Raw genomic sequence first — 26,231 nt, forward strand, 5'->3', positions numbered from 1 at the left:
CGATCTCATGGCGTCACGACACAACAACAAAGTACCGGCATTCATGGCTCGGTCCCAAGATCACAGAGCTCTGGCGGCGGACGCATTAGTTCAGGATTGGTCGCAGTTTCGACTGCCCTATGTATTTCCTCCTCTGGCGATGCTGCCGAGAGTGTTACGCAAGATCAGGTCCGACTGTCGTCGCGCCATTCTCGTCGCTCCAGATTGGCCGAGGCGATCGTGGTACCCGGATCTGTGGCATCTCACGGTGGGTCAACCGTGGGCGCTTCCAGGCCGCCCAGACTTGCTGTCACAAGGGCCGTTTTTCCATCTGAATTCTGTGGCCCTCAACCTGACTGTGTGGCCATTGAGTCCTGGCTCCTAGCGTCTTCAGGATTATCTCAGGATGTTATTGCCACTATGAGACAGGCCAGGAAACCAACGTCCGCCAAGATCTATTACAGATCTTGGCGGATCTTCTTATCCTGGTGCTCTGATAATGGTTTTACTCCTGGCCGTTTGCCTTTACCCACTTTTCTTTCATTCCTTCAATCCGGAATGGAGAAGGGTTTGTCACTCGGCTCTCTCAAGGGACAAGTATCGGCGCTCTCCGTATTTTTTCAAAAGCGCCTGGCCAGGCTCCCGCAGGTCCGCACGTTCCTGCAGGGAGTTTGCCACATAGTCCCACCTTACAAGCGTCCGCTGGAACCCTGGGACCTTAACAGGGTGCTAACGGCTCTTCAGAAACCACCTTTTGAGCCGCTGCGGGATGTCTCTTTATCACTTCTTTCGCAGAAGGTGGCATTTCTAGTGGCAGTTACATCACTCCGAAGAGTGTCGGAGCTTGCAGCGCTGTCATGCAAAGCCCCCCTTCCTGGTTTTTCACCAGGATAAGGTGGTTCTGCGTCCTGTCCCGGAATTTCTCCCTAAGGTGGTATCTCCTTTTCATCTCAATCAGGATATCTCCTTACCTTCATTTTGCCCTAATCCAATTCACCAATGCGAAAAGGATTTGCACTCATTAGATCTAGTGAGGGCACTCCGGTTCTACGTGTCTCGCACGGCGCCCCTGCGCCGTTCAGATGCGCTCTTTGTCCTTGTCGCTGGCCAGCGTAAGGGTTCGCAGGCTTCCAAGTCAACCTTGGCTCGGTGGATCAAGGAACCGATTCTTGAAGCCTACCGTTCTTCTGGGCTTCCGCTTCCTTCAGGGCTGAAAGCCCATTCTACCAGAGCCGTGTGTGCGTCCTGGGCATTGCGGCACCGGGCTATGGCTCAGCAGGTGTGTCAGGCAGCTACCTGGTCTAGTCTGTACACTTTCACGAAACACTATCAGGTGCATACCTATGCTTCGGCAGACGCCAGTCTAGGTAGGCGAGTCCTTCAGGCGGTGGTTGCCCACCTGTAAGAGGGGGCCGTTTCGGCTCTTTTTATCGAGGTATTCTTTTACCCACCCAGGGACTGCTTTTGGACGTCCCAATTGTCTGGGTCTCCCAATGGAGCGACAAAGAAGAAGGGAATTTTGTTTACTTACCGTAAATTCCTTTTCTTCTAGCTCCTATTGGCAGACCCAGCACCCGCCCCTGTGCCCTTCGGGCTGGTTGTTCTTTTGTGTACACATGTTGTTCATGTTGAATTGTTCGTTTGGTTCATGGTTTTCAGTTCTCCGAACATCCTTCGGATTGAATTTACCTTAGACCAATTTATAAGTTTTCCTCCTTCCTGCTTTTGCACCAAAACTGAGGAGCCCGTGATGCACGGGAGGGTGTATAGGCAGAGGGGAGGGGTTACACTTTTAAAGTGTAATACTTTGTGTGGCCTCCGGAGGCAGAAGCTATACACCCAATTGTCTGGGTCTCCCAATAGGAGCTAGAAGAAAAGGAATTTACGGTAAGTAAACAAAATTCCCTTCTTCAAGATCCAGTTTCCACCTAAAGATTATAGAGCCCCATCGTTCAATCATTAGTCACAGTGGAGAACTTATATAAAGAAATTACCACCTTCAATCTCCTCCATTGATCTGCAAAGAATTTCAGACACTTGATCCACGACTACTGATTGCTCAGCAAGCTTAATTTTAAAAGAATGTTGATGGGACTTATCCCACAATTTAAAGTGAACCAGTGAGGTCCAAGATGCACCCAGGACCATGAGCAGTTCTGGGTGAATATTGCTGATCCCTGCCTAACCGTCCCAGCATCTAGTAGCATAGACAAAGGGATCCTTAGAAAAAGTATTTTTAAAGATTTTTTTATCGTATACTAAAGATGCGGGGACAAGTTGCAAAGGCGTTGCTTCCCTTGCTAGTAGGCCCCATTAGCATGTTAGTACTCCCACAGGGGAGTGCTAACATGATAATCAAGTGTCATACAGTGTCAGAGGATGATCTCACCCTCCGCTACAATCGCCGCCCAACACTGGATTTCGGCTCAGTGCGCATGATCCCGGACGTCCGGCCATGTGCACTACTTCAGTTTGAAGCCAGGACGCGTACACCCAGCTTCATAGTGCACATGACCGAAGCTCTGGGGTCATGCACACTCAGCCGAAATCCAGCGTCTGGCAGCGATGGCAGTGGAGAGGTGAGTGAGATCAACGTTTGATGCTGCGCATTCATTAGCATGATAGCACACCCACAGGAGTGTACCAACATGCTAATAGGGCCAACTAGCAAGGGAAGCAACACCCTTGGGACTAGTCCCCGTGCTCATTAGCATACAATAAAAGATGTTAAGAAATACTTTTACAAAGATCTCTTTATCTATGCTAATGTATACAGGGACAGTTGGGCAGGGATTAGCAATATGCACCCAGAACTGCTCATGGTTCCCTTTAGAGGAAACGGTATGATTTATATATTTGAATTTGTCCTTTTTTTTTTTTTTTTTTTTTTAGTAATGTTCGGTTTCATGTGCTTTTTCTTTTCCCATATAGTTTATATCAAATTAATTAATCTAGAGAGATCTGTGTGGTTGTACGTCTTTGTCATTTATAGGGGTTCTCCAAGACTAGAAAATAAATAACATAACTAAAGCAAATGTTATAATAAATACACTCTGAATACATTTAATTGGCAAACCATAATAGTTTTCTCTAGGGAAGTAATCACTATGGAATTAAAATGGCGGGCAACCTGTTATACTTAACCTCATATGTTAATAGGACAGGTGTCTGTGAGCATGTGGAGTAGGAAGCTCTATAGCTGTGACCTGTGGGGTAGATAGCTCTACAGCTGTGACCTGTGGGGTAGATAGCTCTACAGCTGTGACCTGTGGGGTAGATAGCTCTACAGCTGTGACCTGTGGGGTAGGAAGCTCTACAGCTGTGACCTGTGGGGTAGGAAGCTCTACAGCTGTGACCTGTGGGGTAGGAAGCTCTACACAGCTGTGACCTGTGGGGTAGGAAGCTCTACAGCTGTGACCTCAAAATAACTTTACCATCTATTGCTCCTCCACCAGCAGTTGTTTTATATCTATTAAGAAAGGATTATATATTAGAGGGTGCTGTGAATACAAAAATAACGAGAAAACCCTGTGTAAGAGTCGGTGCTGTACATCACAAGAGAGGACGCTTTATAATAAGGAATGGTGTCCTATATAACTGGGATGCAATCAGGTATTTGGCAAAATTTGGACCTGGTCACCACCTACGCAGTAGTCTGTATGGACCCTTGTACCAGTCTAGGTCCTATAAATACACTCCCCCTATATAGTGATGTCCCGCATCCTGGCCCCTTCCTGGTATAATAATAACCCCCATACTGAGTCTATTGCTCGTATATTTTCCCTCATCCCGAGCACTTTCCTAGTATAATGTCCCCCATACTGGACCTTTTCCTGGGATAGTTTCTCCCAACCTGGGCTCCATCTTGGTATAAGATGCCCCATCCTGGTTCTCTTCCCGGTATAATGTGCCCCATCCTCGTTCCATTGCTGATATAATGTGCCCCATCCTGGTCTCCGTCTTAGTATAATGTGCCTCATCCTGGTCCCCTTCCTGGTATAATGTGCCCTATCCTGGTCCCTTTCCTGGAATAGTGTGCTCCATCCTGTTCCTCTTCCTGGTATAATTTGCCCCATCCTTGTTTAATATGCCCCATCGTGGTAGCCTTCCTGGTTCAAAGTGCATTTTCCTGGTTCCTTTCCTGGGATAATGTGCCCTGTTTTTGTGCAACACAAAAAATACACCCAAAAAACTATTCTACTCGCCTTCCTCCAAGCCCATGCAGTGGAACGTCCTCTTCTGCAATCGGTGCAGGAACCAGCAGCTGACATCAGCTTGCATGCAACGTCAGCACATGATGTCTTTGTCGTGGGCCACAGTCAAGGTCATGTTGGTGTCAGCAGTCGGTCTTTGTCCGGTGGCGTGTATTTGCAGGACATGGAGCCAGCAGGTATTGTTTGTATTATATCAGAATGACAGGGTCGACAGCAGTGCAAAAGCCTCTTCTTACGTTATCACTCCTGGCATTTTCAGTATTAGATCAGAAAACGAGTGGAAAGCAGTGTGATCAGCTTATTCTTACCCGTACAGTTCAGATATCTCAGTATTTACATCAGATAGGTTGAATATGTGCATGGTTGGGGAGTCAGATTAGACAGTGCTCCAAAGCCAGCGCTACCTATCATCATGAGAGGAGGAGCAGAGTATTGTAATTGATGGAGTGTAAAGTGGAAATGAGCCCTTTGCCATGCCAGGAGTGCATTGGAACCCCCTAATTTACAGTTATAATAAAACTCGTTTTCTATCAAACAAATTTACTAAAATATACAGTTTCACTATGATTTTTATAAAGGCTAAATCCACTGTATGAAGATCTAAATGCTTAAAAGGGGTGTTCACCCATAGTTTTTATTTTCTAGATCGATATGTTGAGAAACAATGTTTCTCTCAAATACCTTATGTTGGCAATAGTGCCTGTGAGAGGCGCTATTGCAGACCGCTGTTCCCCATGCCTGACTGCTGGGCTCCGTGACCTCGGGGGATTCAGGGATTTCACGTCAAGTTCCTGTTAACCTAACATCACCGCGGCCGGCCGCAGTGTCTGTGAGGGATGGCTGTGGGCCGTGTTTCACCGCTCAGCACAGCACAGCCCATCAGGTCAGCCCATCAACTCCCTCCTCCCTCACAGCAGAGCGCTGCAAGCAGGAAACACTCTGGGCTGTGATGAGAGGTGAAACACCGCCCACAGCTCAGTGACTCAGGAAGACTGGGACTGGCCGCGGTCTCCATGAGTGATTGGCTGTGACAAGCGGTGAAACACTGCCCACAGCTCAGTGACTCAGGAAGACTGGGACTGGCCGCGGTCTCCATGAGTGATTGGCTGTGACAAGCGGTGAAACACTGCCCACAGCTCAGTGACTCAGGAAGACTGGGGCCGGCCGCGGTGATGTCAGGTTAACAGGAACTTGACGTGACATCACCGGATCCCTGAGGTCACGGAGCCCGGGGGTCAGGCATGGTGTATAGCGGTCTGCAATAGCGCCTCTCACAGGCACTATTACCAACATAAGGTATTTGAGAGAAACCTTGTTTCTCATCATAATGTCGATCTAGAAAATAAAAAATATGGGTGAAGCACCCCTTTTAAATTTCTGTTTGCGGAGTGGCAAACTTCCTTTAAGGATCTCAGAACATGAAAAGATAATTTGCAATAAAAATGATTATAAAAATGATATAACTGGACATCCCAAATGGTGAAAACCATAAGAAAAAAAGTGTGGAAAACCAATTCCAGAATTGCTGGGTTTTGCTTTTCTAGCATCACAAAAAAATTGTAGGGGAAAAAAAAAGTTAAGTTTTACAAATATAACAAAAATAGCACAAGTGAAAAATACCGTTTGTGTAACAAAAAAATAAGCTCTTATACAACTGTGTACGGAAAGATAAAACTGATGGGTCTTGGAATATGGCGAACTTGCCACAAGTTTTTTTTCCATTTTAATTAATTAATTGATTGTGTGTGTGTGTGTGTGTGTGTTTGTGTGTGTTGTGTAACCTATATACAGCTGCAAACAAATGCTAACAATGAAAAAGGGAAACTCTAGTATTGCTTTACAGCTATAGGAATATTTGAAAAAGAGACACTTAGCTTATGTATTGGCCAATGCATGTGAGCCCGGTCACCACGGCAAGGTGCATCTCTGTAAACCAGGAACCTAACCTAATGCCACTATCTGAAAAATAAACTCCATGTCTGGCCAGCTAGACTCCTGCTATGAATGGTAATGGACACAGCCTGTTTTCAGCTAGCGCCTTCCACTTGTTGGATGTGCGGATCAGTCTTTTTGATATTTGTAGTATGTCTTTTTCTGATTCAGCACTCCGCCCTAAAACCAGGCTGTGTCCATTACCATTCATAGCAGGAGTCTAGCTGGCCAGAAATTGAGATTTTAACTCGGATAGAGGCATTTCTACCCAGACCTGGAGTTTTTTTTTTTTCAGATAGTGGCATTAGGTTAGGTTCCTGGTTTACAGAGATGCACCTTGCCGTGGTGACCGGGCTCTCATGCATTGGCCAATACATAAGCTAAGTGTCTCTTTTTTTCAAATATTCCTATAGCTGTAAAGCAAATACTAGAGTTTCCCTTTTTCATTGTTAGCATTTTAGTGTGCAGCTGTATATATTTTGTAGTTGTAATGTTTTTTTTTTTCAGCTAGCACCTTGTTCACATTTGTTGGATGTGCAGATCAGTCTTTTTGATATTTGTGTTTTGTGTAAAAGATGGAAATAAAACTACATAACTTGGGTGTTATCCTGCAATAGTGAACAGTAGAGATGAGCAGACTTGTGGAAGATTGGGTTTGGCGGGTTCAACCGGACTTTAGGTAAAGTTCTGTTCTCGAACTGGACTTGACCTGAACTCCAATAAAAGTCACTGATTAGTCAGTTCAGGTCTGCACCCACATGCATCCCATAATCAGGGTGACCCATAGGAAAAAGTTAACATTTTATTTGTTCAACACATGAATAGCATACCATTTTAAAACCTCAAAAAAACAACAGAACAGCTTTTGTTTTGTTTTTCTCCCCACAAAGAAGTTATCAAAGCTTTGAAAAAAAGTTACCGTATATGGACCGCAAAATTGTGCACTAGACAAGTATTACTGGTTTTGCAAAAAAAGAAATCATCATTTAGCCACATTGATGAAATAATAAAAACTATGGCTCCTGGAATGTGACAATGAAAGGGTAAACAAAAAAAATTACTTTGTCAAAAAGTGCGAGTTCTTAAAGGTGTAGAAGGATTTATTCATAATGACATTTGCTTTAGTTTATTTTTTTCTGTTCCCAGACAACCCCCTTTAATAAGCGATGTTGGATTACTATGGTGTCATTCTCCCATGACCACAAAGTCAGTTAATTTATTTTGTGGGAAAGTACAAATGAGCAACCATTGATCACACCGGGACTAATGCAATCCTCGCATGACACTCAGCTCTTGCTGGCAGCACAGCAGGAGCCGAGTGTCACTGCAACTGAGGTTCGATCATGCGATTGGACCACAGCTGCGGGGGACGGGCCAGCTCTGAGGAGGGGCGGGCCTGCTCTGCGGAGGGGAGGGAGGGATTTATCTCCCCCTCTCCTCCGTAGCCGGCTATTGTCATTCTCGCCCTGCACTTGCAGTACACCAGTGTACCGCCGCGAGTGCAGTGCGATCTTTCTCTCGCCCCATATACTTGAATGGGTGCAAGGGAAAGTGTCTCACATTACATGCTGCGATTAATTTCTCAGTCCGATTGGGGCCAAGAAAATAGTCGCTCATGGGTGCTGGGACATAGGCTAATATTGGTCCGAGTGGAATGCGATGTTTTATCGCATTCCACTTGGTCCGATTTTCATGCCGTGTGGCTTAGGCCTTACACTTTAGCTTGCTGTCCAGCCAAACGATAGTTCGGCCAATCGTTTGCCCGTCAGCTATTTCTCCCAAATCTCCCATACACATGAGCACTTACCTTGCCAAGTACTCCTATTTTCTGGGTAAGAACAGTGTCCAGACTCCCCTACTGGTGGTATATCTCTAGAGACAAAAAGAACAGTGCGAAAGTGAACATGCCAGAACCTTCTGTCTCCTGACATTTATTGGGGGACAGTTGCGAGGCCTTATACACATTAGACTATTGGCTGAATCCATTACAGGTGGGTTTGGCTGACGTTAGTCAGTGTATAGAGCCCTTAGGCTACAAATGACAATATACGTAATATTTATGATGTAATGATGAAACTGACTGTATTGTTCCATTTTTACCTCTCCGTTGTCTTTGCTTTGTCAATCAACGTGTCCTGTCCTCAAGTCTGTCCTATACTGCTGACACTATGAAGGGGTTTTGTTTTTTTCTTTTTGTTTTTTTTTCTTTTTTATAAATGTGTATTCATGAAAACTAATTCTCATAAAAGTGAAGGTTTTGTCCATAGCAACTGTCAAATTGTAGCCGTTACTCTTTGTGCGCTAATTGTAACATGAACCTTGCGATCTGAATGGTTGCGATTGGCAAATCTCCACGTTCTATGATAGTTTTCCTAAATAATACCCTATATTTAAACGTGAATGCTTGCTGTCAATGACTTGACAATTTTCAACATTATTTCCTGTACTCTCCTCTTGTCTGTCCCTCACTTGCCTTTTCCTGTGTCGTTCTGATTTTTTTTCTCAACCAAAGCTTCCCAACTTTTTGGTCGCCTAGTGACACTCCTCTCTACAATTTGGAGCCCTGTGACCCCCCTCCCTTCGATGTGGCTCGTTTCCGTGGGCTGACTGCCTCTACACTGCTTGACCTTACATACCTGACAGGCATCCATGAAGATCCTGGCAAATCTAGCGCTAAACGCCATGAAAAGAGACACCGTCATGAATCCGAAGAGAAGGGAGACCCCGAGCTAAAGGGAGACGTTGAATCTACAGAACGAGCAACAGAGGAGAAAACCATTAGTAACATAGCTTCTAAATCTGAAAACGAATCTATCACACTTCTGAGTGAAACTCCGGCCACTGATCAGCAACACCATTCTGTTGATGGAAAACGTAAAAGTCATGACCACCTTTCACGAAGCCACGACGTTGCCCAATCTGAAATTAGGGCTGTGCAATTATCCTACATAAATTTAGGAGCCATGAAATCCTTGGGAGCACTGCTAAGCTGCAGTAAATATGCTGAGCTGCTTCTTATTCCAAAGGTACTGGCTGAAAATGGACACAATTCAGATTGTGCCAGCTCCCCTGTCGTACATGAGGATGTAGAGATGAGAGCTGCCTTGCAATTTTTGATGCGCCACATGGTGAAGAGGGCTGTCATGAGATCACCCATAAAGAGGGCACTGGGGCTGGCTGATTTGGAGAGAGCACAAGCCATGGTTTACAAGCTAGTGGTACATGGCCTACTGGAAGAGCAATTTGGCAGCAGGATAAGACCAGGTATGTTATTCAGATTTCTATGTGGATTTCATTCTATGGCATTGTCTCCTTAGCAATATTTTTTGTTTCTTTTTTTATTTCATGGTTTTAGTTATTTGTGGTGTTTTCTATTTTTACTTTACAAAACTTAGATTTATTTTTTTTTTTGGGGGGGGTTTGCAGGGTATTGTTAGTTAGATTATGCCACCAACTAGTATCAGATGGTATGTAGAACATAATGCCATGGCTACAAAAAATCAAAATGGCCTAGAGATAATAAATTTTTTAAAGCCATTTAGCATCCATAGGATACACACAAAGGGTACCACACACAAATGTAAAGATTTGGTTTGGACAAAATATTTTGTTGATTGCATATTGTAGTAGTATTATTATTATTATTTGTGATCAAAATAGACCTGAAAGTAAATGAATTCATATTATAAAGAGTTATTAAATAAAACGCAACCAGTTCAAGTTTTACCTCCTAATAGGATGTGGAGACCTGTATGATTGCTAGGGGCCAACCGATGGGACGACCTCAACAATCCTGGAACTGGGGCTGTGGAGCCCCAAGAGTGGGGATCCTGCTGTCCCTTCCTGAATGAAGCGGGGGTGTGAATGTTTGGCCTCATCTCTCTTCATTATAGGATTGCGGCAAATTGCTGAGCCTTGTACTCTGCTTTCTCTAAGGCTATGTGCGCACGTGTGCGCTCTGCACGGCACCTAAAAGGTGCGCTTCAGAGCGCAGCTGAAAAGCTCCGTTCTGAAGCGCATGGTGCCGGCGAGAACGTGCGCTCTGCCTGCAGCTCCTGCCATAGACAGAGCAGGGGCTGCTGGCAAAGCGCACGGAAGAAGTGACATGTCACTTCTTAGAACGCAGCGCTTCGGGCAGCAGCCGAATCGCTGCGTTCTAATATGCCACGTGCGCACAGCCCCTGCACAATCTCCATAGATTGTGCAGGGGACGCAGGACGCATGCAGTTACGCTGCGCTACAAAGCGCAGCGTAACTGCATGAATTACGCACACGTGCGCACATAGCCTAACAATCCCACAGAGAAGGGGACTATATACACCTCCACTCCATTCACTGCAGGGCTCTGATTTCAGGAAGTACTGAGGATACCAGCAGTCATCCCCCAGCAATCAGTGAGTTTCTTCTATCCTAATGATAGAGAATAACTTTAAAGTTACAAAAAGTGTTCACAAAATCACTTCCCATTTTTATGACGTTTAGCCATGTAATATTTTAGACTACTGCCCGTTGTCTGTTTATGTAATACTACCTTTTGCATAGTCAGTTTGGTATTTTTGTCATGGTTGAGTGACTGTTCTTTTGTGCACTATTTCTCACTTGACTCTAGACGTAGACCAACAAGCTGAGGATAATGATCAAGTTCAGCAAGCGCAAACCCCAGTTACCACGAGCCCCTCAGCATCCAGCACCACCTCTTTCATGAGCAGCTCGCTTGAGGACACTACCACCGCTACCACTCCGGTCACCGACACTGAAACAGTGCCAGCATCGGAGTCTCCTGGAGTTATGCCTCTCAGTTTGCTGAGGTACTATATAAATGCATTGCTTATGAAATGCATATGTGAATAGATTATTTTTCATTTCAAGTTCAGATGTGATAAGTAGCTTCTCTACACTTTATCATAGTGAATATATAAAAGTGAATCCCTCCGCTTGGTTTACCATGTCAGTGTCACCTTGCTTCATACTACACGTCTTACCCCTTAGGCCCTTAGTGACTACCAATACAGTGGAACCTCACTTAACGAGTAATCCAGTTAGCGAGTATTTTGCTTAACGAGCAAAGCTTGCTGTAAATTTGTAACTCCGTTTACGAGCAAGCTTTGCCATACGAGCAAAATACTCACCGCACACACTTACGGTTTCGTACATACACAGTGCTCTTACCCGCTCTTGCAGTCCGCACAAGCACGCACAAACACACACAAACATGCACACACACACACATTATACTCCATTTACCTTCCGTTCTATCGCCAGCCTCATTGTTCTTGTAGTTTGCTGCTACAGGATATGTATCGGGTAACCATCGGGACGAGGGAGGAACGTCCGCTGTCAGCCGCTACTCAAAGGCAGTGCGCTGGCCAATCAGAGGCAAGCGGCTCCTGCCTTTGACGTCTGCGCTCTGGCAGCGGAAGTTCCTCCCTCGTTGCGATGGTTACCCGATACACATCCTGTATCGGAGAACTGCAAGATCCAGGAGGTCGGCAATGGAATGGAAGGTAAGGTGAGAATAATATGTGCGTGTTTTGTAAGTTTTTGTACGTGTGTGGAATGGCACGTAAGGGGGCCAGGATGGAACATTTAAAGGGAACCTGTCAGCAGAAATTTCCCCTAAAACCTAACAGATTCCCCCTCTGCAGCTCCTGGGCTGCATTCTAGAAAGGTCCCTGTTATTATTGTGCCCCCTTTCTGACCAAAAAAAAGAGTTTATAAAGAGGTACCTTTTCTCTATCGTTTCATTGGGGGACACAGGACCATGGGTTATGCTGCTGTCACTAGGAGGCTGACACTAAGTAAACAGAAAAAGTTAGCTCCTCCCCAGCAGTATAACCCCTGAGCCGGAGGCGGGATCAATCAGTTTTTTGCTTAGTGTCGTAGGAGGCTGATGTGGGCCGACTGGGCCCCCTTCAGCCACTTGATTTTTTGCGTATATTTTTTCATTTTTCTCTCGGCGACGCTCGTCGCTCTCATCTGTGGTAATTCTCTTTTTCTGCAGGTATCGTTTCTCTACCTCAGCTCTCGCAGCCCGTGTGGGTACCACTCCCCTGGGTCGCAGAGGCTTGAGTCGTCGGGCCCTCTCCCCCGTCCAATTCCACGGTACCACTCCCGGGTTGGCACGCGGGGCTATTCCTTCCTGGGCACCCCCTATTCACCCTGCGGTATCACCCCAAAGGGTGCAAGGGGCATACAGCAGGGACTGGACCTCGCAGCGCGTCTGGATTGATGATGGGGCCCGCAGCGCTGCTTCACTACAGAGGGGCTCCCTGCCCCCACCGGCATCCACCTCCCTGCCTGCCTGCCTGCCTCATTCTTCTCCTGCGACCCGCAGCCTTTCCTCCAGGGTGCGGAGCACACGGACACAGGTGCAGAGCTCCACGCCTGCACACTGGCAGATGTGACGCCGCCGACCAGGTAGGACACCCCCTCCTACTTTCTCCCGGGCGATTACAAAATATAGGCCCCGGTCCGGGCCTACTCACCGAGCGCCCCGGCCACGGCCCCATCCGGCGCTGGAGTCCACACATGCAGGGCTCGGCCTGTGCCCGGACATCGCTGCCGCGCCGCCGCTCCCGCAGGTAGGACCGCCGGTCTCTACCTTCCCCTGCGCCGGCTGCTTCAAATTTAGGCCCCGGTCCGGGCCTACTCACCGGGCGCCCCGGCCACGTCCCCATCCGGCGCTGGAGTCCTTCACCACACCTGCAGTGCTCGGCCGGTACCCGGACATCGCTGCCGCGCCGCCGCTCCCGCAGGTAGAACCGCCGGTCTCTACCTTCCCCTGCGCCGGCTGCTTCAAAATTTAGGCCCCGGCTTCGGCCCTGTCTCCGGCGTCCCAGGCCCGCCCCCCGCCACATCGCTATTGGCCGCCGGCCGCTCCGTCGCCGCCCTCCGCTCAGCCCCAGGCATCACAGTGGGGGCGGTGGATGTTTTTCCCGCTCTCCTGGGCCCGCCTACAGCCTCCTCAGTGTTCATTTTAAGAAAAAAAAAAAAAAAGGGATTATGGCAGACTCCCGGTATGCGGTTTGATGACGCTGCAGCAGCCCATATATCAGGGGAAAATAGACCCAAGTCTTCCATGATCATTAAATACAGTGGGGTTTTTTATCAGGGCTTGTGTTTTGTACATTATATATTAACCCCTTCAGGTACTTTTTTCAGGTTTTGCATCAGGACACATCCCAATAGGGTTAGTCTATAGAGCTCTCAGAGCTGAGTTTTTAGTTATTTGGGACCGGTAGCTCAAGTTTGTGGTTCCCTTAATGGTAATTTCCCACACATAATGGCAGATTAGTGTTGACAGCTACCGCAGCCCCTGGCACCGCACGCCCCTGTATCTCGCCCCTGCCGGCTGGTTAACGCCCTGTCTCAGGCCATTATTCCCTCGCTGACGTCCCTCGGGTTCGTGCGCATGCGCTGCGTCCCCCGCCGGCGCTCGGTCATACCATCCACAGAACGGCGCCATTCCCTCGGGGAGACGAGTCCCGTACCAGGGACCTTTTTCCCTAGGCTAGAAGCGGACCCGCCAGGTCTCGTCTTTCGTGGCCCCCCAGTTTTCCACCTTATTCCCCAGGTCCAGACTGCCCTTCCTACGGTAGTCTTACGACCTCTCGGGTGTTGGCCCAGGCTTTCCATCTCCGCTGGACTCCGAGCAGGACCTGGATGTTTTGGCGCAGGACGAATAGCACGCTAGAAACGGTGAGTCAAGCCGTAAGGCTATGGACAGCCCCTCTTCTCTCCGTGCACCCAGGTCTCCTTTAGGACGTTTGGAGCGGACCCTTGATGTGCTCGGGGGACATCCAGAGTTCGCCGAGTTACCGCGTGTTCACAGACAACTACCAGACACGACGTTTACCAGCGGTAAGCCATGTCATTGTCATTATTCCCTTCTCCAAAGGGGTTTTCGGAGAGCGTGGCCATGCTACACTGGAGTCTTTGATTGATCAAGAGAGGGGGCAGTTCACCTTGCAGAGACGAAGAGGGCAGGCCCCAGGGTCAGTGAAGAATCGGTACGCGACTGAAGTATCGGATAATCCCAGGCCTGGGACTTTTTCACAGTGGAACGTGTCCCTTCTTATGTGTCCCCTGTTCTCTGAAGGGGACTCCGAACGGTCGGGGACCCCACCTGTCGTGACGAGAACCCGGAGGAACACAGCTCCGGGTTTCTCGTCCCGAACGTGGCGTCCCGAACGTGGCGTCCCTCAGAGAATCAGCGGACACCATACGCAGCGGACCACGTTCCACCTATGCCGTCCCAGGACTGGTTATCATCTTCAGTGAGTACCCTCTCTTCACATGCCTGGGGCCTGCCTGCTGCTCGGCCTGAGCCTCTACCATCAGTGTGTCCACCCGTCGAGACCTCTGACTCGGGATCAGGAACGCAGATTCGACATCTAGGAGGTCACTGACTTCCCTTCCGACTTTAGGGAACGCCCCTCTGGAGATAGGCGAGTCCAGTGGCCCCCCTTGGCTACGTCAGGGTAGAGTACTTCTCTCCCCTAGACTACGTAAGGGAAGGGTTCATCCCTTTCTCTGCATCGACCCAGATGCATCAGGATCGTCCCCTCACACTAGGTCCCAGCCCGTTCACGCCGCACCCGTCAGGAAGCCTCTATCCCTCCAACAGCCCCTCCGCCTTGCGTGGCAGTGGACCGTTCCAGTTTTTTATAAGAGCGCTTGCAGGGATCACTGTCCCTGCGCACCCTACTCTACAGGGCTGCTAGGTTCTCTACGCCCAAATACGGCCGGGAGGCCCAGAGTTCTCCCTTCAAGGATCCTCGCTTGAGGTTTAGACCGTCATATTCACTTTTCGCTACTAGAGTAGCTGAAATACCGGAAGGAGTCCTCCCAGACCCCGGCTCGGTCCATCATCCCTTAGGCACGGTTTTTCGAGCCCCCTCAGGGGTAGCTACTCCTCACGCAGGAATAGTTTCCTTCCTGGCACAGAGTCCCGCGTACCCTTGCCACCCGCTCCCGTTTTGGCTATGCGAGCCCTCGGCAGTCTGTGGCGGTGATAGCGACGGTGCACGTACCAGATTTTATCCCTTATTCTCCAGTGGACCACACTGAAGATCGGAGTCAAAAAGGGTTCCGTCTTCGCGGGTGATCCGCCAATCTCCTCATAGCGGACCAGTCTTCGAAACCGTCCCTTGGGAAGCTTCCCTTTCCTCCTCTGGAGGATATTATCAACCGTCACCAGTCTCCCGTGCTAGGGTATGCTACCCCCACCATTCCTCGGCACGGTCCCGAGGGACAGCCCTAGAGCGTTGTCTCCCCTTCAACATTCCGGAAACCAGAGCCATCCGGTTAGCCCGCCTACAATTTCTTCTCTGGGTCGGGGTTGCCCAGTCAGGTTCCAGTCGGACCATGCCACAGCGGTGACGTGCATCATCCGCCAGGTAGACGCAGAGAGTGTCACGGCAAGGGAAGAGGTCTAGAAGATCTTGATCTGGGACGGGTCCCTTAACTCGCTAATCTCGGCAGTACATCCTTAGCATGGACGTTTGGACGGCCGATTTTTTCGGTAGGAAGGACCTCCCTTAGGAAAAGGGCTCCTCAACAGTGAAGTCACCAGTCAGTTCCCTGGCGAGGGAAGACCTCCAGTCGTGGACCTATTGTTCTCCCGTTCCAACTTTCAAGTCAATGGTGCTTCGAGTGTGCCACCTGCTCTGGACTAGGTGACGACGCCCTCGACCGGTCGTGTAGCCTGTTCAGGCTCTCCTGCATCTTCCCGCGGCTCCCCATGGTCTCGAGGGTTCTCAGGATGGACCAAGGCAACGATGCCTCTGAAGAGACCCAGGCGAGCATAGTTCGCATAGCCTACTCAACTCCTCACGGAGGCCCCGGGGCTCCTTCCCGACCGCCAAGTTCTCCGTGTCGGGGACCCTCTCTTCTACCAGGACTCAAAGGTCCCAAGTTCGACGGCCTCACCAGTGGATCCCGGGTGCTGCCTCGGTCAGGTCTGTTGACAAGAGGATTACAGACAACGTTGAGGGCCGGGAATCCAGTTTCCTCCAGGATTTATTTCCACTCGGAAAGAGCTCCCCCGGTGGGTGAGCACCACATCTTCCCTCCTTCTTGCTGGCATTCTTCCAGTCAGATCCGAATGCGGCCCTCTAGCGCGTCCCTGTATCGGCCAGGTGTCGGCCCGTTTCGCTTCGTTTTTTTCGGAGTCTTTTCACTTCCCGTCCTCCAATCAGAGCCTTCGCTCAGAGAAGCGTCCATCTGGCTCGGCTGTATCATCGTTCACTAAAAACGTGGGTCCTTATTCCAGTGATGGGTTCGTTCAAGGTACCCCTTTTTTCCCAGCTTCCACCTGTTTTTGTTAGGTGGGCTCCTCGTGGCCATCTCGTTGTTACAGACAGCATCAGAGCGGACAGCCCTCTTGTCGTTCTTTCCCCCCCTTTTTGTTTTCCGTCTCCTCCAGCAGGACAAGGGGAGGCTCTGGCCAGAACTCTTCGTTTCTGTCCAAGGCAGCTCGCTGTTTCCTTCCAGAAGAGGTGTTTAGTTTTCGGTTTTCGGTTCTAGTCTCCTCTCTCAGCCGGAAAGGGGCCTAGTTCGTTCCAGAACTGGTACGAGCCCTCAGTCTTACATGTCTGCAGGACACCCTTTTCGGTTACACCGACAACCAGTCCATCCCTCCACCCGCTCCCAAGGGGCGCATGCCGGCGCCAGGGGCCAGAATTTTCACATGGATCCATTACTCCATATGTGAAGACTATCGCATGAAGGGCGGACTTCCGCCGCGGTCTACCGAGCAAGGGGTACCCTTTGGACGATTGGACTCCAGACGTCGACCGTCCAGGTCCCCTGGGCCGCCACCCGATCTAGTCGGCATACCTTTACTAGTTTCTACCAGGGTCACACCCAAGTTTCGGCAGCGGCCAGTCTTGGAGTAAGGTTTGCGGGTGGCAGTGGCACACCTGTAACAACGTAGGTGCTTGTAGGTCTGGCGCAAGCCCGACAGGGGGAAGCGGTTGCCTTCCTATCTCCGGTGATGGTTTTTCTTCCCACCCAGGGACTGCTTTTGGACGTCCCATGGTCCTGTGTCCCCCAATGAAACGATAGAGAAAGAAGGATTTTTGTGTACTCACCGTAAAATCTCTTTCTCTGAGTCTTCATTGGGGGACACAGCACCCACCCTGCTTGTGTTATTTGTTATATATTACCTGTCTGTTGCCCCAGTGGCCATTTCCCCAGGCCACTGGTCACACGACTATTGGTCATAGTTTTTATCTTGTTTTATCCAGGATTGTTTGATTCTCCTCCTACTGCTTGTGCACTAAACTGATTGATCCCGCCTCCGGCTCAGGGGTTATACTGCTGGGGAGGAGCTAACTTTTTCTGTTTACTTAGTGTCAGCCTCCTAGTGACAGCAGCATAACCCATGGTCCTGTGTCCCCCAATGAAGACTCAGAGAAAGAGATTTTACGGTGAGTACACAAAAATCCTTCTTTTGGCTTCGGATTCTATAAATCTGACACGGGGGCGGGCAGCCTGATGGCCGTTATTCTGCCCCCTGGTCCTGTATGCCGCCCCCATCGCTGATTTCCATACTTTTGGACACCGCCCACTGCTCCAGCCATCCCCGCGCATGCCCAGTGCCAGTCTCACGGGACTGAGCACTGTGACTGCTGGTGACGTGTGCGCAGGCAAGTGATTATGGGCGGGACTGTGACTGTTATCAGCAAGTACCCGCCCATAATCTCGTGAGCGCGCAAACCTCTCCAGCGGTCAGACTGTGCTCAGTGTAGATGCTAGACTGTATGGGCTGCTTCCAGGGATGACGTCCCTTTGTCACGTGATAGTATTTTGAACACGCCCCTATCACGTGACAAAGGGACGTCATCCCTGGAAGCAGCCCATACAGTCTAGCATCTACACTGAGCACAGTGTGACGCTGGAGAGGTTTGCGCGCTCACGAGATTATGGGCGGGTACTTGCTGATAACAGTCACAGTCCCGCCCATAATCACTTGCCTGCGCACACGTCACCAGCAGTCACAGTGCTCAGTCCCGTGAGACTGGCACAGGGCATGCGCGGGGATGGCTGGAGCAGTGGGCGGCGTCCAAAAGTATGGAAATCAGCGATGGGGGCGGCATACAGGACCAGGGGGCAGAATAACGGCCATCAGGCTGCCCGCCCCCGTGTCAGATTTATAGAATCCGAAGCCAAAAAGGTACCTCTTTATAAACTCTTTTTTCTTCGGCGCTCCATTGGGAGACCCAGACGATTGGGTGTATAGTACTGCCTCCGGAGGCCACACAAAGCATTACACTAAAAAGTGTAAGGCCCCTCCCCTTCTGGCTATACACCCCCAGTGGGATCACTGGCTCACCAGTTTTCTGCTTTGTGCGAAGGAGGTCAGACATCCACGCATAGCTCCACTGTTTAGTCAGCAGCAGCTGCTGACTATGTCGGATGGAAGAAAAGAGGGCCCATACTAGGGCCCCCAGCATGCTCCCTTCTCACCCCACTTTATGTCGGCGGTGTTTGTTAAGGTTGAGGTACCCATTGGGGGTACGGAGGCTGGAGCCCACATGCTGTTTTCCTTCCCCATCCCCCTGAGGGGCTCTGAGGAAGTGGGATCTTACCGGCCCCCAAGCCCTGAGGCCGGGCTCCATCCACAGACCCATGGAACCTGCTGGATACGGAGCTGGGTACCGTTCAGGGACAAGGCCCTGCGACATTCAGGTACTCTGTGTCCCAAACAGGCCGCGCACATTCCAGACTTGCTGGGTGTGCTAGTGCGCCGGGGACAGTAGCGCTGCGCGCTGTGGTTACAGTCACTACAGTTTTTCTGAGTGACTTTGTGTTGGGGACTGCCGCTCCGGCCGCCCCTGGAGCGGCGGCGCGGCTGCGACTTGTAGTGCGCCGGGGACTTAGCGCCGACCGTGCTTTTACGACGGCGTCGCTTATAAATTTAGTCCCCGGCTTCTGCGGCCTAGCTCCGCTTCGTTCCCGCCCCCACCCTGTCAATCAGGGCAAGGGACAGACGCTGTACGATTAATCAGCGCCGAGGGCTGGAGTCTTATTTACATGCTCCAGCCCTCTCACTGAGCACAGGGGGACGCAGGTTTCCCGCTCTTTGTCTGCACACGCCCAGGGCCCGCCCCTCTCCATAGGACGCCGGCAGCCATTCCTACATGCAGTCTGGCTGGAGGACGGACACAGGCTCTGGGAGACCCAGACAAGGGATTTCTGGCGACCACACACCCGCGTTAAGCGGGCGGTAAGCAGCACTTTAGTGCTGGCCCCACTAGTGCCACAGTGTTATTTTGGTGTACCTTTTTTTCTCTATACCATATATATATGCATATATATATTGCACTGTAAGGTCGCTTCTTGGCTGTATACCCTATCTTGCTCTGAGGAGACGACAACATGTCATCCGCAAAACGCAAGGGTGCCAAGACACAGGCTGTAAGCGCTGCTTGTGCCGCTTGTGGGGCTGATCTACCGGCAGGTTACAATGACCCCCATTGTGTGCAATGTTCGGTCCCTGTGCCACTTCGTCAGCCGGAGTCTATGGTGGTAGTGGCCCAGGCAGAGTCGCCGGTGAACCCTGTCCCGGTGACGGGGACAGAGTTTGCAGTTTTTGCTGACAAGATGTCTGTCACTATGACAAAGATACTAGAGACCTTGCAGGCCAGGCCAGTTACTCAGACCATGGACACTGCTGCGGCAACGTTCCCCGGTCCCCCTCAGTTGGAGTTAATCCGTGATTCAAGGGGGTCCCAGGCATCTCAGCCTGACGGCTCTGACTCAGATGACAGTCCCAGGCAGCCTAAGCGTGCTCGCTGGGAGAGACCCTCCACGTCATCACGCGGATCAGGGTCTCAGCGAGAAGAGTCTCTACATGATGAGACAGAGGAGGGTGATCAGGAGTCTAATCCTGAAACCGCTCTCAATCTGGATACTCCTGATGGTGACGCCATGGTAAATGACCTTATAGCGGCCATCAATAGTCTATTGGAAATTTCTCCCCCTGCCCCTTCTGCAGAGGAGGCAGCTGCACAGCAGGAGAAGTTCCATTTCAGGTATCCCAAGCGTAAACTGAGTACTTTTCTGGACCACGCTGACTTCAGAGAATCAGTCCAGAAACACCATGCTTACCCAGACAAGCGTTTCTCCAAACGTCTTAAGGATACACGTTATCCCTTTCCCCCTGACGTGGTCAAACGCTGGACCCAGTGTCCAAAGGTGGACCCCCCAATCTCCAGGCTTGCGGCTAGATCCATAGTTGCAGTGGAGGATGGGGCTTCACTTAAAGATGCCAATGACAGACAGATGGACCTTTGGTTAAAGTCTGTCTATGAAGCTATAGGCGCGTCGTTTGCTCCAGCATTCGCGGCCGTGTGGGCACTCCAAGCTATTTCAGCTGGTCTGGCACAGGTGGACTCTATCATACGTCCAGCAGTGCCGCGAGTAGCGTCCCTAACCTCGCAAATGTCTGCGTTTGCGACTTACGCTATCAACGCTGTCCTGGACTCTACAAGCCGTACCTCAATGGCGTCTGCCAACTCTGTGGTTTTGCGCAGAGCCTTGTGGTTAAAGGAATGGAAAGCGGATTCTGCTTCCAAAAAATGTTTAACCAGCTTGCCACTATCTGTAGATAGACTGTTTGGTGAACAATTGGCTGAAATCATTAAACAATCCAAGGGTAAAGACTCCTCCTTACCCCAGCCCAGATCAAGCAAACCTCAACAGAGGAAGTGGCAGTCGAGGTTTCGGTCCTTTCGAGGCTCCGGCAAGACCCAATTCTCCTCGTCCAAAGGGACTCAGAAGGAGCAAAGGAGCTCAGATTCCTGGCGGGCTCACTCACGCCCCAAGAAAGCAACCGGAGGAACCGCTTCCAAGGCGGCTGCCTCATAATAATAATAATAATAATTTTATTCATTTATATAGCGCCATTAATTCCATAGCACTTTACATACATTGGCAACACTGTCCCCATTGGGGCTCACAATCTAGAGTCCCTATCTGTATGTCTTTAGAATGTGGGAGGAAACCGGAGTACCCGGAGGAAACCCACGCAAACACGGGGAGAACATACAAACTCCTTGCAGTTGGTGCCCTTGGTGGGATTTGAACCCAGGACCCCAGCGCTGCAAGACTGCAGTGCTAGCCACTGAGCCACCGTGCCGCCCTTTCGGCCTCATCCCTCCGCATCCTCGGTCGGTGGCAGGCTCTCCCGCTTTTGCGACATTTGGCTGCCACAGGTCAAAGACCGGTGGGTAACAGACATTTTGTCTCACGGGTACAGGATAGAGTTCAGTTCTCGTCCTCCGCCTCGGTTCTTCAGAACCTCCCCACATCCCGACCGAGCAGATGCCCTTCTGCAGGCGGTGTGCTCACTAAAAGCAGAAGGAGTGGTGATCCCTGTTCCTCAGCAGGAACAAGGGCAAGGTTTTTACTCCAATCTCTTTGTGGTTCCAAAAAAGGACGGCTCGTTTCGTCCTGTTCTGGACCTAAAGCTGCTCAACAAGCATGTGAACGCCAGGCGGTTCCGGATGGAATCCCTCCGCTCCGTCATTGCCTCAATGTCTCAAGGAGATTTCCTTGCATCAATAGACATCAAAGATGCTTATCTCCACGTGCCGATTGCTACAGAGCACCAACGTTTTCTACGTTTCGTGATAGGAGACGACCATCTCCAGTTCGTAGCTCTGCCATTTGGTCTGGCGACAGCCCCACGGGTTTTCACCAAGGTCATGGCGGCAGTGGTAGCAGTCTTGCATTCTCAGGGACATTCCGTGATCCCTTATTTAGACGATCTACTTGTCAAAGCACCCTCTCAAGAGGCATGCCAACACAGCCTGAAGGTTGCGCTGGAGACTCTCCAGACTTTCGGGTGGATCATCAACTTTTCAAAGTCAAACCTGGCACCGACTCGATCACTAACGTATCTTGGCATGGAGTTTCATACTCTCTCAGCGATAGTGAAGCTTCCGCTGGACAAACAGCGGTCACTACAGACAGGGGTGCAGTCTCTCCTTCAGGGTCAGTCGCACCCCTTAAGGCGCCTCATGCACTTCCTAGGGAAGATGGTGGCAGCAATGGAGGCAGTCCCGTTCGCGCAGTTTCATCTGCGCCCACTTCAATGGGACATTCTCCGCCAATGGGACGGGAAGACAACTTCCCTAGACAGGAAAGTCTCCCTTTCTCAGACGGCCAAGGACTCTCTGCAATGGTGGCTTCTTCCCACCTCATTATCACAGGGAAGATCATTCCTGCCCCCATCCTGGGCAGTGGTCACGACAGACGCGAGTCTGTCAGGGTGGGGAGCAGTTTTTCTCCACCACAGGGCTCAAGGGACGTGGACTCAGCAGGAGTCCACCCTTCAGATCAATGTTCTGGAAATCAGGGCAGTGTATCTTGCCCTATTAGCCTTCCAGCAGTGGCTGGAAGGAAAGCAGATCCGAATTCAGTCGGACAACTCCACAGCGGTGGCATACATCAACCACCAAGGAGGGACACGCAGTCGGCAAGCCTTCCAGGAAGTCAGGCGGATTCTGATGTGGGTGGAGGAAAGAGCATCCACCATATCAGCAGTTCACATCCCGGGCGTAGAAAACTGGGAAGCAGACTTCCTCAGTCGCCAGGGCATGGACGCAGGGGAATGGTCCCTTCACCCGGACGTGTTTCAGGAAATCTGCCGCCGCTGGGGGGTGCCGGACGTCGACCTAATGGCGTCTCGGCACAACAACAAGGTCCCGACCTTCATAGCGCGGTCTCGCGATCAAAGAGCTCTGGCGGCAGACGCCTTAGTGCAAGATTGGTCGCAGTTCCGGCTCCCTTATGTGTTTCCACCTCTGGCACTCTTGCCCAGAGTGTTACGCAAGATCAGATCCGATTGCGGCCGCGTCATACTCGTCGCCCCAGACTGGCCGAGGAGGTCGTGGTACCCGGATCTGTGGCATCTCACGGTCGGCCAACCGTGGGCACTACCAGACCGTCCAGACTTACTGTCCCAAGGGCCGTTTTTCCATCGGAATTCTGCGGCCCTGAACCTGACTGTGTGGCCATTGAGTCCTGGATCCTAGCGTCTTCAGGATTACCCCAAGGGGTCGTGGCCACCATGAGACAGGCTAGGAAGTCCACTTCTGCTAAGATCTACCACAGAACGTGGAAGATTTTCTTATCCTGGTGCTCTGCACAAGGAGTATCCCCCTGGCCATTCGCGTTACCTGTCGTTCTTTCCTTCCTGCAATCTGGGTTGGAAAAGGGCTTGTCGCTCGGCTCCCTTAAAGGGCAAGTCTCGGCACTATCCGTGTTTTTTCAGAAGCGTCTAGCACGACTTTCTCAGGTGCGCACGTTCCTGCAGGGGGTTTGTCATATCGTACCTCCGTACAGGCGGCCGTTAGATCCGTGGGATCTAAACAAGGTCCTTGTTGCTCTCCAGCAGCCGCCCTTCGAGCCTCTGAGGGATGTGTCACTTTCTCGACTCTCACAGAAAGTGGCCTTTCTGGTAGCGGTCACGTCTCTTCGGAGAGTGTCTGAACTAGCAGCGCTGTCATCCAAAGCTCCTTTCCTGGTGTTCCACCAGGACAAGGTAGTGCTGCGCCCCATTCAGGAGTTTCTCCCTAAGGTGGTATCCTCTTTTCATCTTAATCAGGATATCTCCTTGCCTTCCTTTTATCCGCATGCAGTTCATCGGTATGAAAAGGATTTACATTTGTTGGATCTGGTGAGAGCACTCAGAATCTACATTTCCCGCACGGCGCCCCTGCGCCGCTCGGATGCACTCTTTGTCCTTGTCGCTGGTAAGCGCAAAGGGTCGCAGGCTTCCAAAGCCACCCTGGCTCGATGGATCAAAGAACCAATTCTTGAAGCCTACCGTTCTGCTGGGCTTCCGGTTCCATCAGGGCTGAAGGCCCATTCTACCAGAGCCGTGGGTGCGTCCTGGGCATTACGACACCAGGCTACGGCTCAACAGGTGTGCCAGGCAGCTACCTGGTCGAGTCTGCACACTTTCACCAAACATTATCAGGTGCATACCTATGCTTCGGCGGACGCCAGCCTAGGTAGAAGAGTCCTGCAGGCGGCAGTTGCCTCCCCGTAGGGGAGGGCTGTCTTTGCAGCTCTAACATGAGGTATTTCTTTACCCACCCAGGGACAGCTTTTGGACGTCCCAATCGTCTGGGTCTCCCAATGGAGCGCCGAAGAAGAAGGGAATTTTGTTACTTACCGTAAATTCCTTTTCTTCTAGCTCCTATTGGGAGACCCAGCACCCGCCCTGTTGTCCTTCGGGATTTTTGGTTGTTTTTCGGGTACACATGTTGTTCATGTTGAATGGTTTTCAGTTCTCCGATGTTACTTCGGAGTGAATTTGTTTAAACCAGTTATTGGCTTTCCTCCTTCTTGCTTTTGCACTAAAACTGGTGAGCCAGTGATCCCACTGGGGGTGTATAGCCAGAAGGGGAGGGGCCTTACACTTTTTAGTGTAATGCTTTGTGTGGCCTCCGGAGGCAGTACTATACACCCAATCGTCTGGGTCTCCCAATAGGAGCTAGAAGAAAAGGAATTTACGGTAAGTAACAAAATTCCCTTCTTTTGGTCAGAAAGGGGGCACAATAATAACAGGGACCTTTCTAGAATGCAGCCCAGGAGCTGCAGAGGGGGAATCTGTTAGGTTTTAGGGGAAATTTCTGCTGACAGGTTCCCTTTAACAAGTTGTGGAACGAATTGTCTACATTGCAATGATTTCCTATGGGAAATCTTGCTTTGCTGAACGAGTAACTTGGTTTACAAGCACACTCCCAGAACGGATTGTTCTCGTTAACCAAGGTTCCACTGTACGTCTTTCTACTGACCTGAGATATAAGTCACTAGCATCCCTTGGTGGATGAAAAAGCAGCAGCTGTTAGCTGTACGCTATAACTGACACCCTGTTTCATTGATCACGATTGTGTTGGCACCGATCATGCCTGCTTAACCTCTTAATGCTGCAGTCAGTAGTGACTATGGCATCTAGATGGTTAACAGTGTGTAGGGGCTCCCTATTTAAGCCCATCGGCATCCTGAGATCATGATTGTTAAAGGGGTGGTTCACCCATATTTTTTATTGTCTAGATCGATATTATATTGAGAAACCATGTTTCTCTCAAATACCTTGTGTTGTCAATAGTGCCTGTGAGAGGCGCTATTGCAGACCGCTGTTCCCCGTCCAGTGATGTACCTGTCAAATGCTGCCACGTCACATCCATGCAGCCGGCTACAGTCTTCCAGACTCTGAGCTGTGAGCGGTGTTTCACTGCTGTCACAGCCCATTTGCTCCTCCCTCCTCCTCCCTCCTAGCACGGCTTGTCTCCTGCTCCCCCCCTCCTTCCTCCCTCCTAGCACGGCGCATCTCCTGCTCCCCCCCCTCCCTCCTCCCTCCTAGCACAGCACGGCGCGCCTCCTGCTCCCCCCTCCCTCCTCCCTCCTCGCAGAACGCTGCAAGAAAGAGACGAGCTGTGAGGGAGGAGGGGCAGGGAGCAGATGGGCTCAGAATGTAGCCGGCTGCACGGATGTGACGAGGCAGCATTGGACTGGTACGTCACTGGACGGGGAGCAGCGGTCTGCAATAGCGCCTCTCACAGGCACTATTGACAACACAAGGTATTTGAGAGAAACATTGTTTCTCAATATAATATCGATCTAGACAATAAAAAATATGCGTGAACCACCCCTTTAAGTTTTGTAAATTTCCTTGAAAAAAATGAAAAATTGCTGCTGAAATTTTAAGGCTACATGCACACACTGCAGTTTTTTCTGCACACAAACTGCAACCAAAACTGCACCTTGTCACAGAGATCCTGGAAATGTAAAAAAAAACCTCGCTTGTAATGATGAGGCATTTTTGCAACAATTTTCTTAATGTGTTTTTAAAGGAGCAACAAAATATCATAGGATAGGATAATTGATCGATAGCTAGAATAGATAGAAAAAATAGGAACAATAGATTGCTAGAAAGAGCATATAGAATAGATAATAAAGAATAGAAAGAAATAACAGAATAGATAGAGGGACAGGTAGCCTGGGCAGCTGTTCCCCGTCCAGTGATGTACCTGTCAAATGCTGCCACGTCACATCCATGCAGCCGGCTACAGTCTTCCAGACTCT

The 26,231-nt window shown here is 50.3% G+C and overlaps 1 protein-coding gene across 8 annotated transcripts in view; it reads left to right on the forward strand.

Annotated features, from left to right (window-relative positions):
• HERC1 (HECT and RLD domain containing E3 ubiquitin protein ligase family member 1) overlaps window positions 1–26,231 on the forward strand; it is a 408,496-nt gene that overhangs the window by 236,748 nt on the left and 145,517 nt on the right. For 7 of the 8 annotated variants that reach the window (XM_075345504.1, XM_075345503.1, XM_075345506.1 and 4 more), the window contains 2 exons: window positions 8,638–9,389; window positions 10,735–10,933. In XM_075345504.1, coding sequence (XP_075201619.1) covers window positions 8,638–9,389; window positions 10,735–10,933 — 951 coding nt within the window. The remainder of the gene's footprint in view (window positions 1–8,637; window positions 9,390–10,734; window positions 10,934–26,231) is intronic. The other variant, XM_075345509.1, reaches the window with a different exon arrangement.

Source organism: Anomaloglossus baeobatrachus, chromosome 4 (genome assembly GCF_048569485.1).
Source record: "Anomaloglossus baeobatrachus isolate aAnoBae1 chromosome 4, aAnoBae1.hap1, whole genome shotgun sequence".
In the NCBI taxonomy this organism is placed as follows: Eukaryota; Metazoa; Chordata; class Amphibia; order Anura; family Aromobatidae; genus Anomaloglossus; species Anomaloglossus baeobatrachus.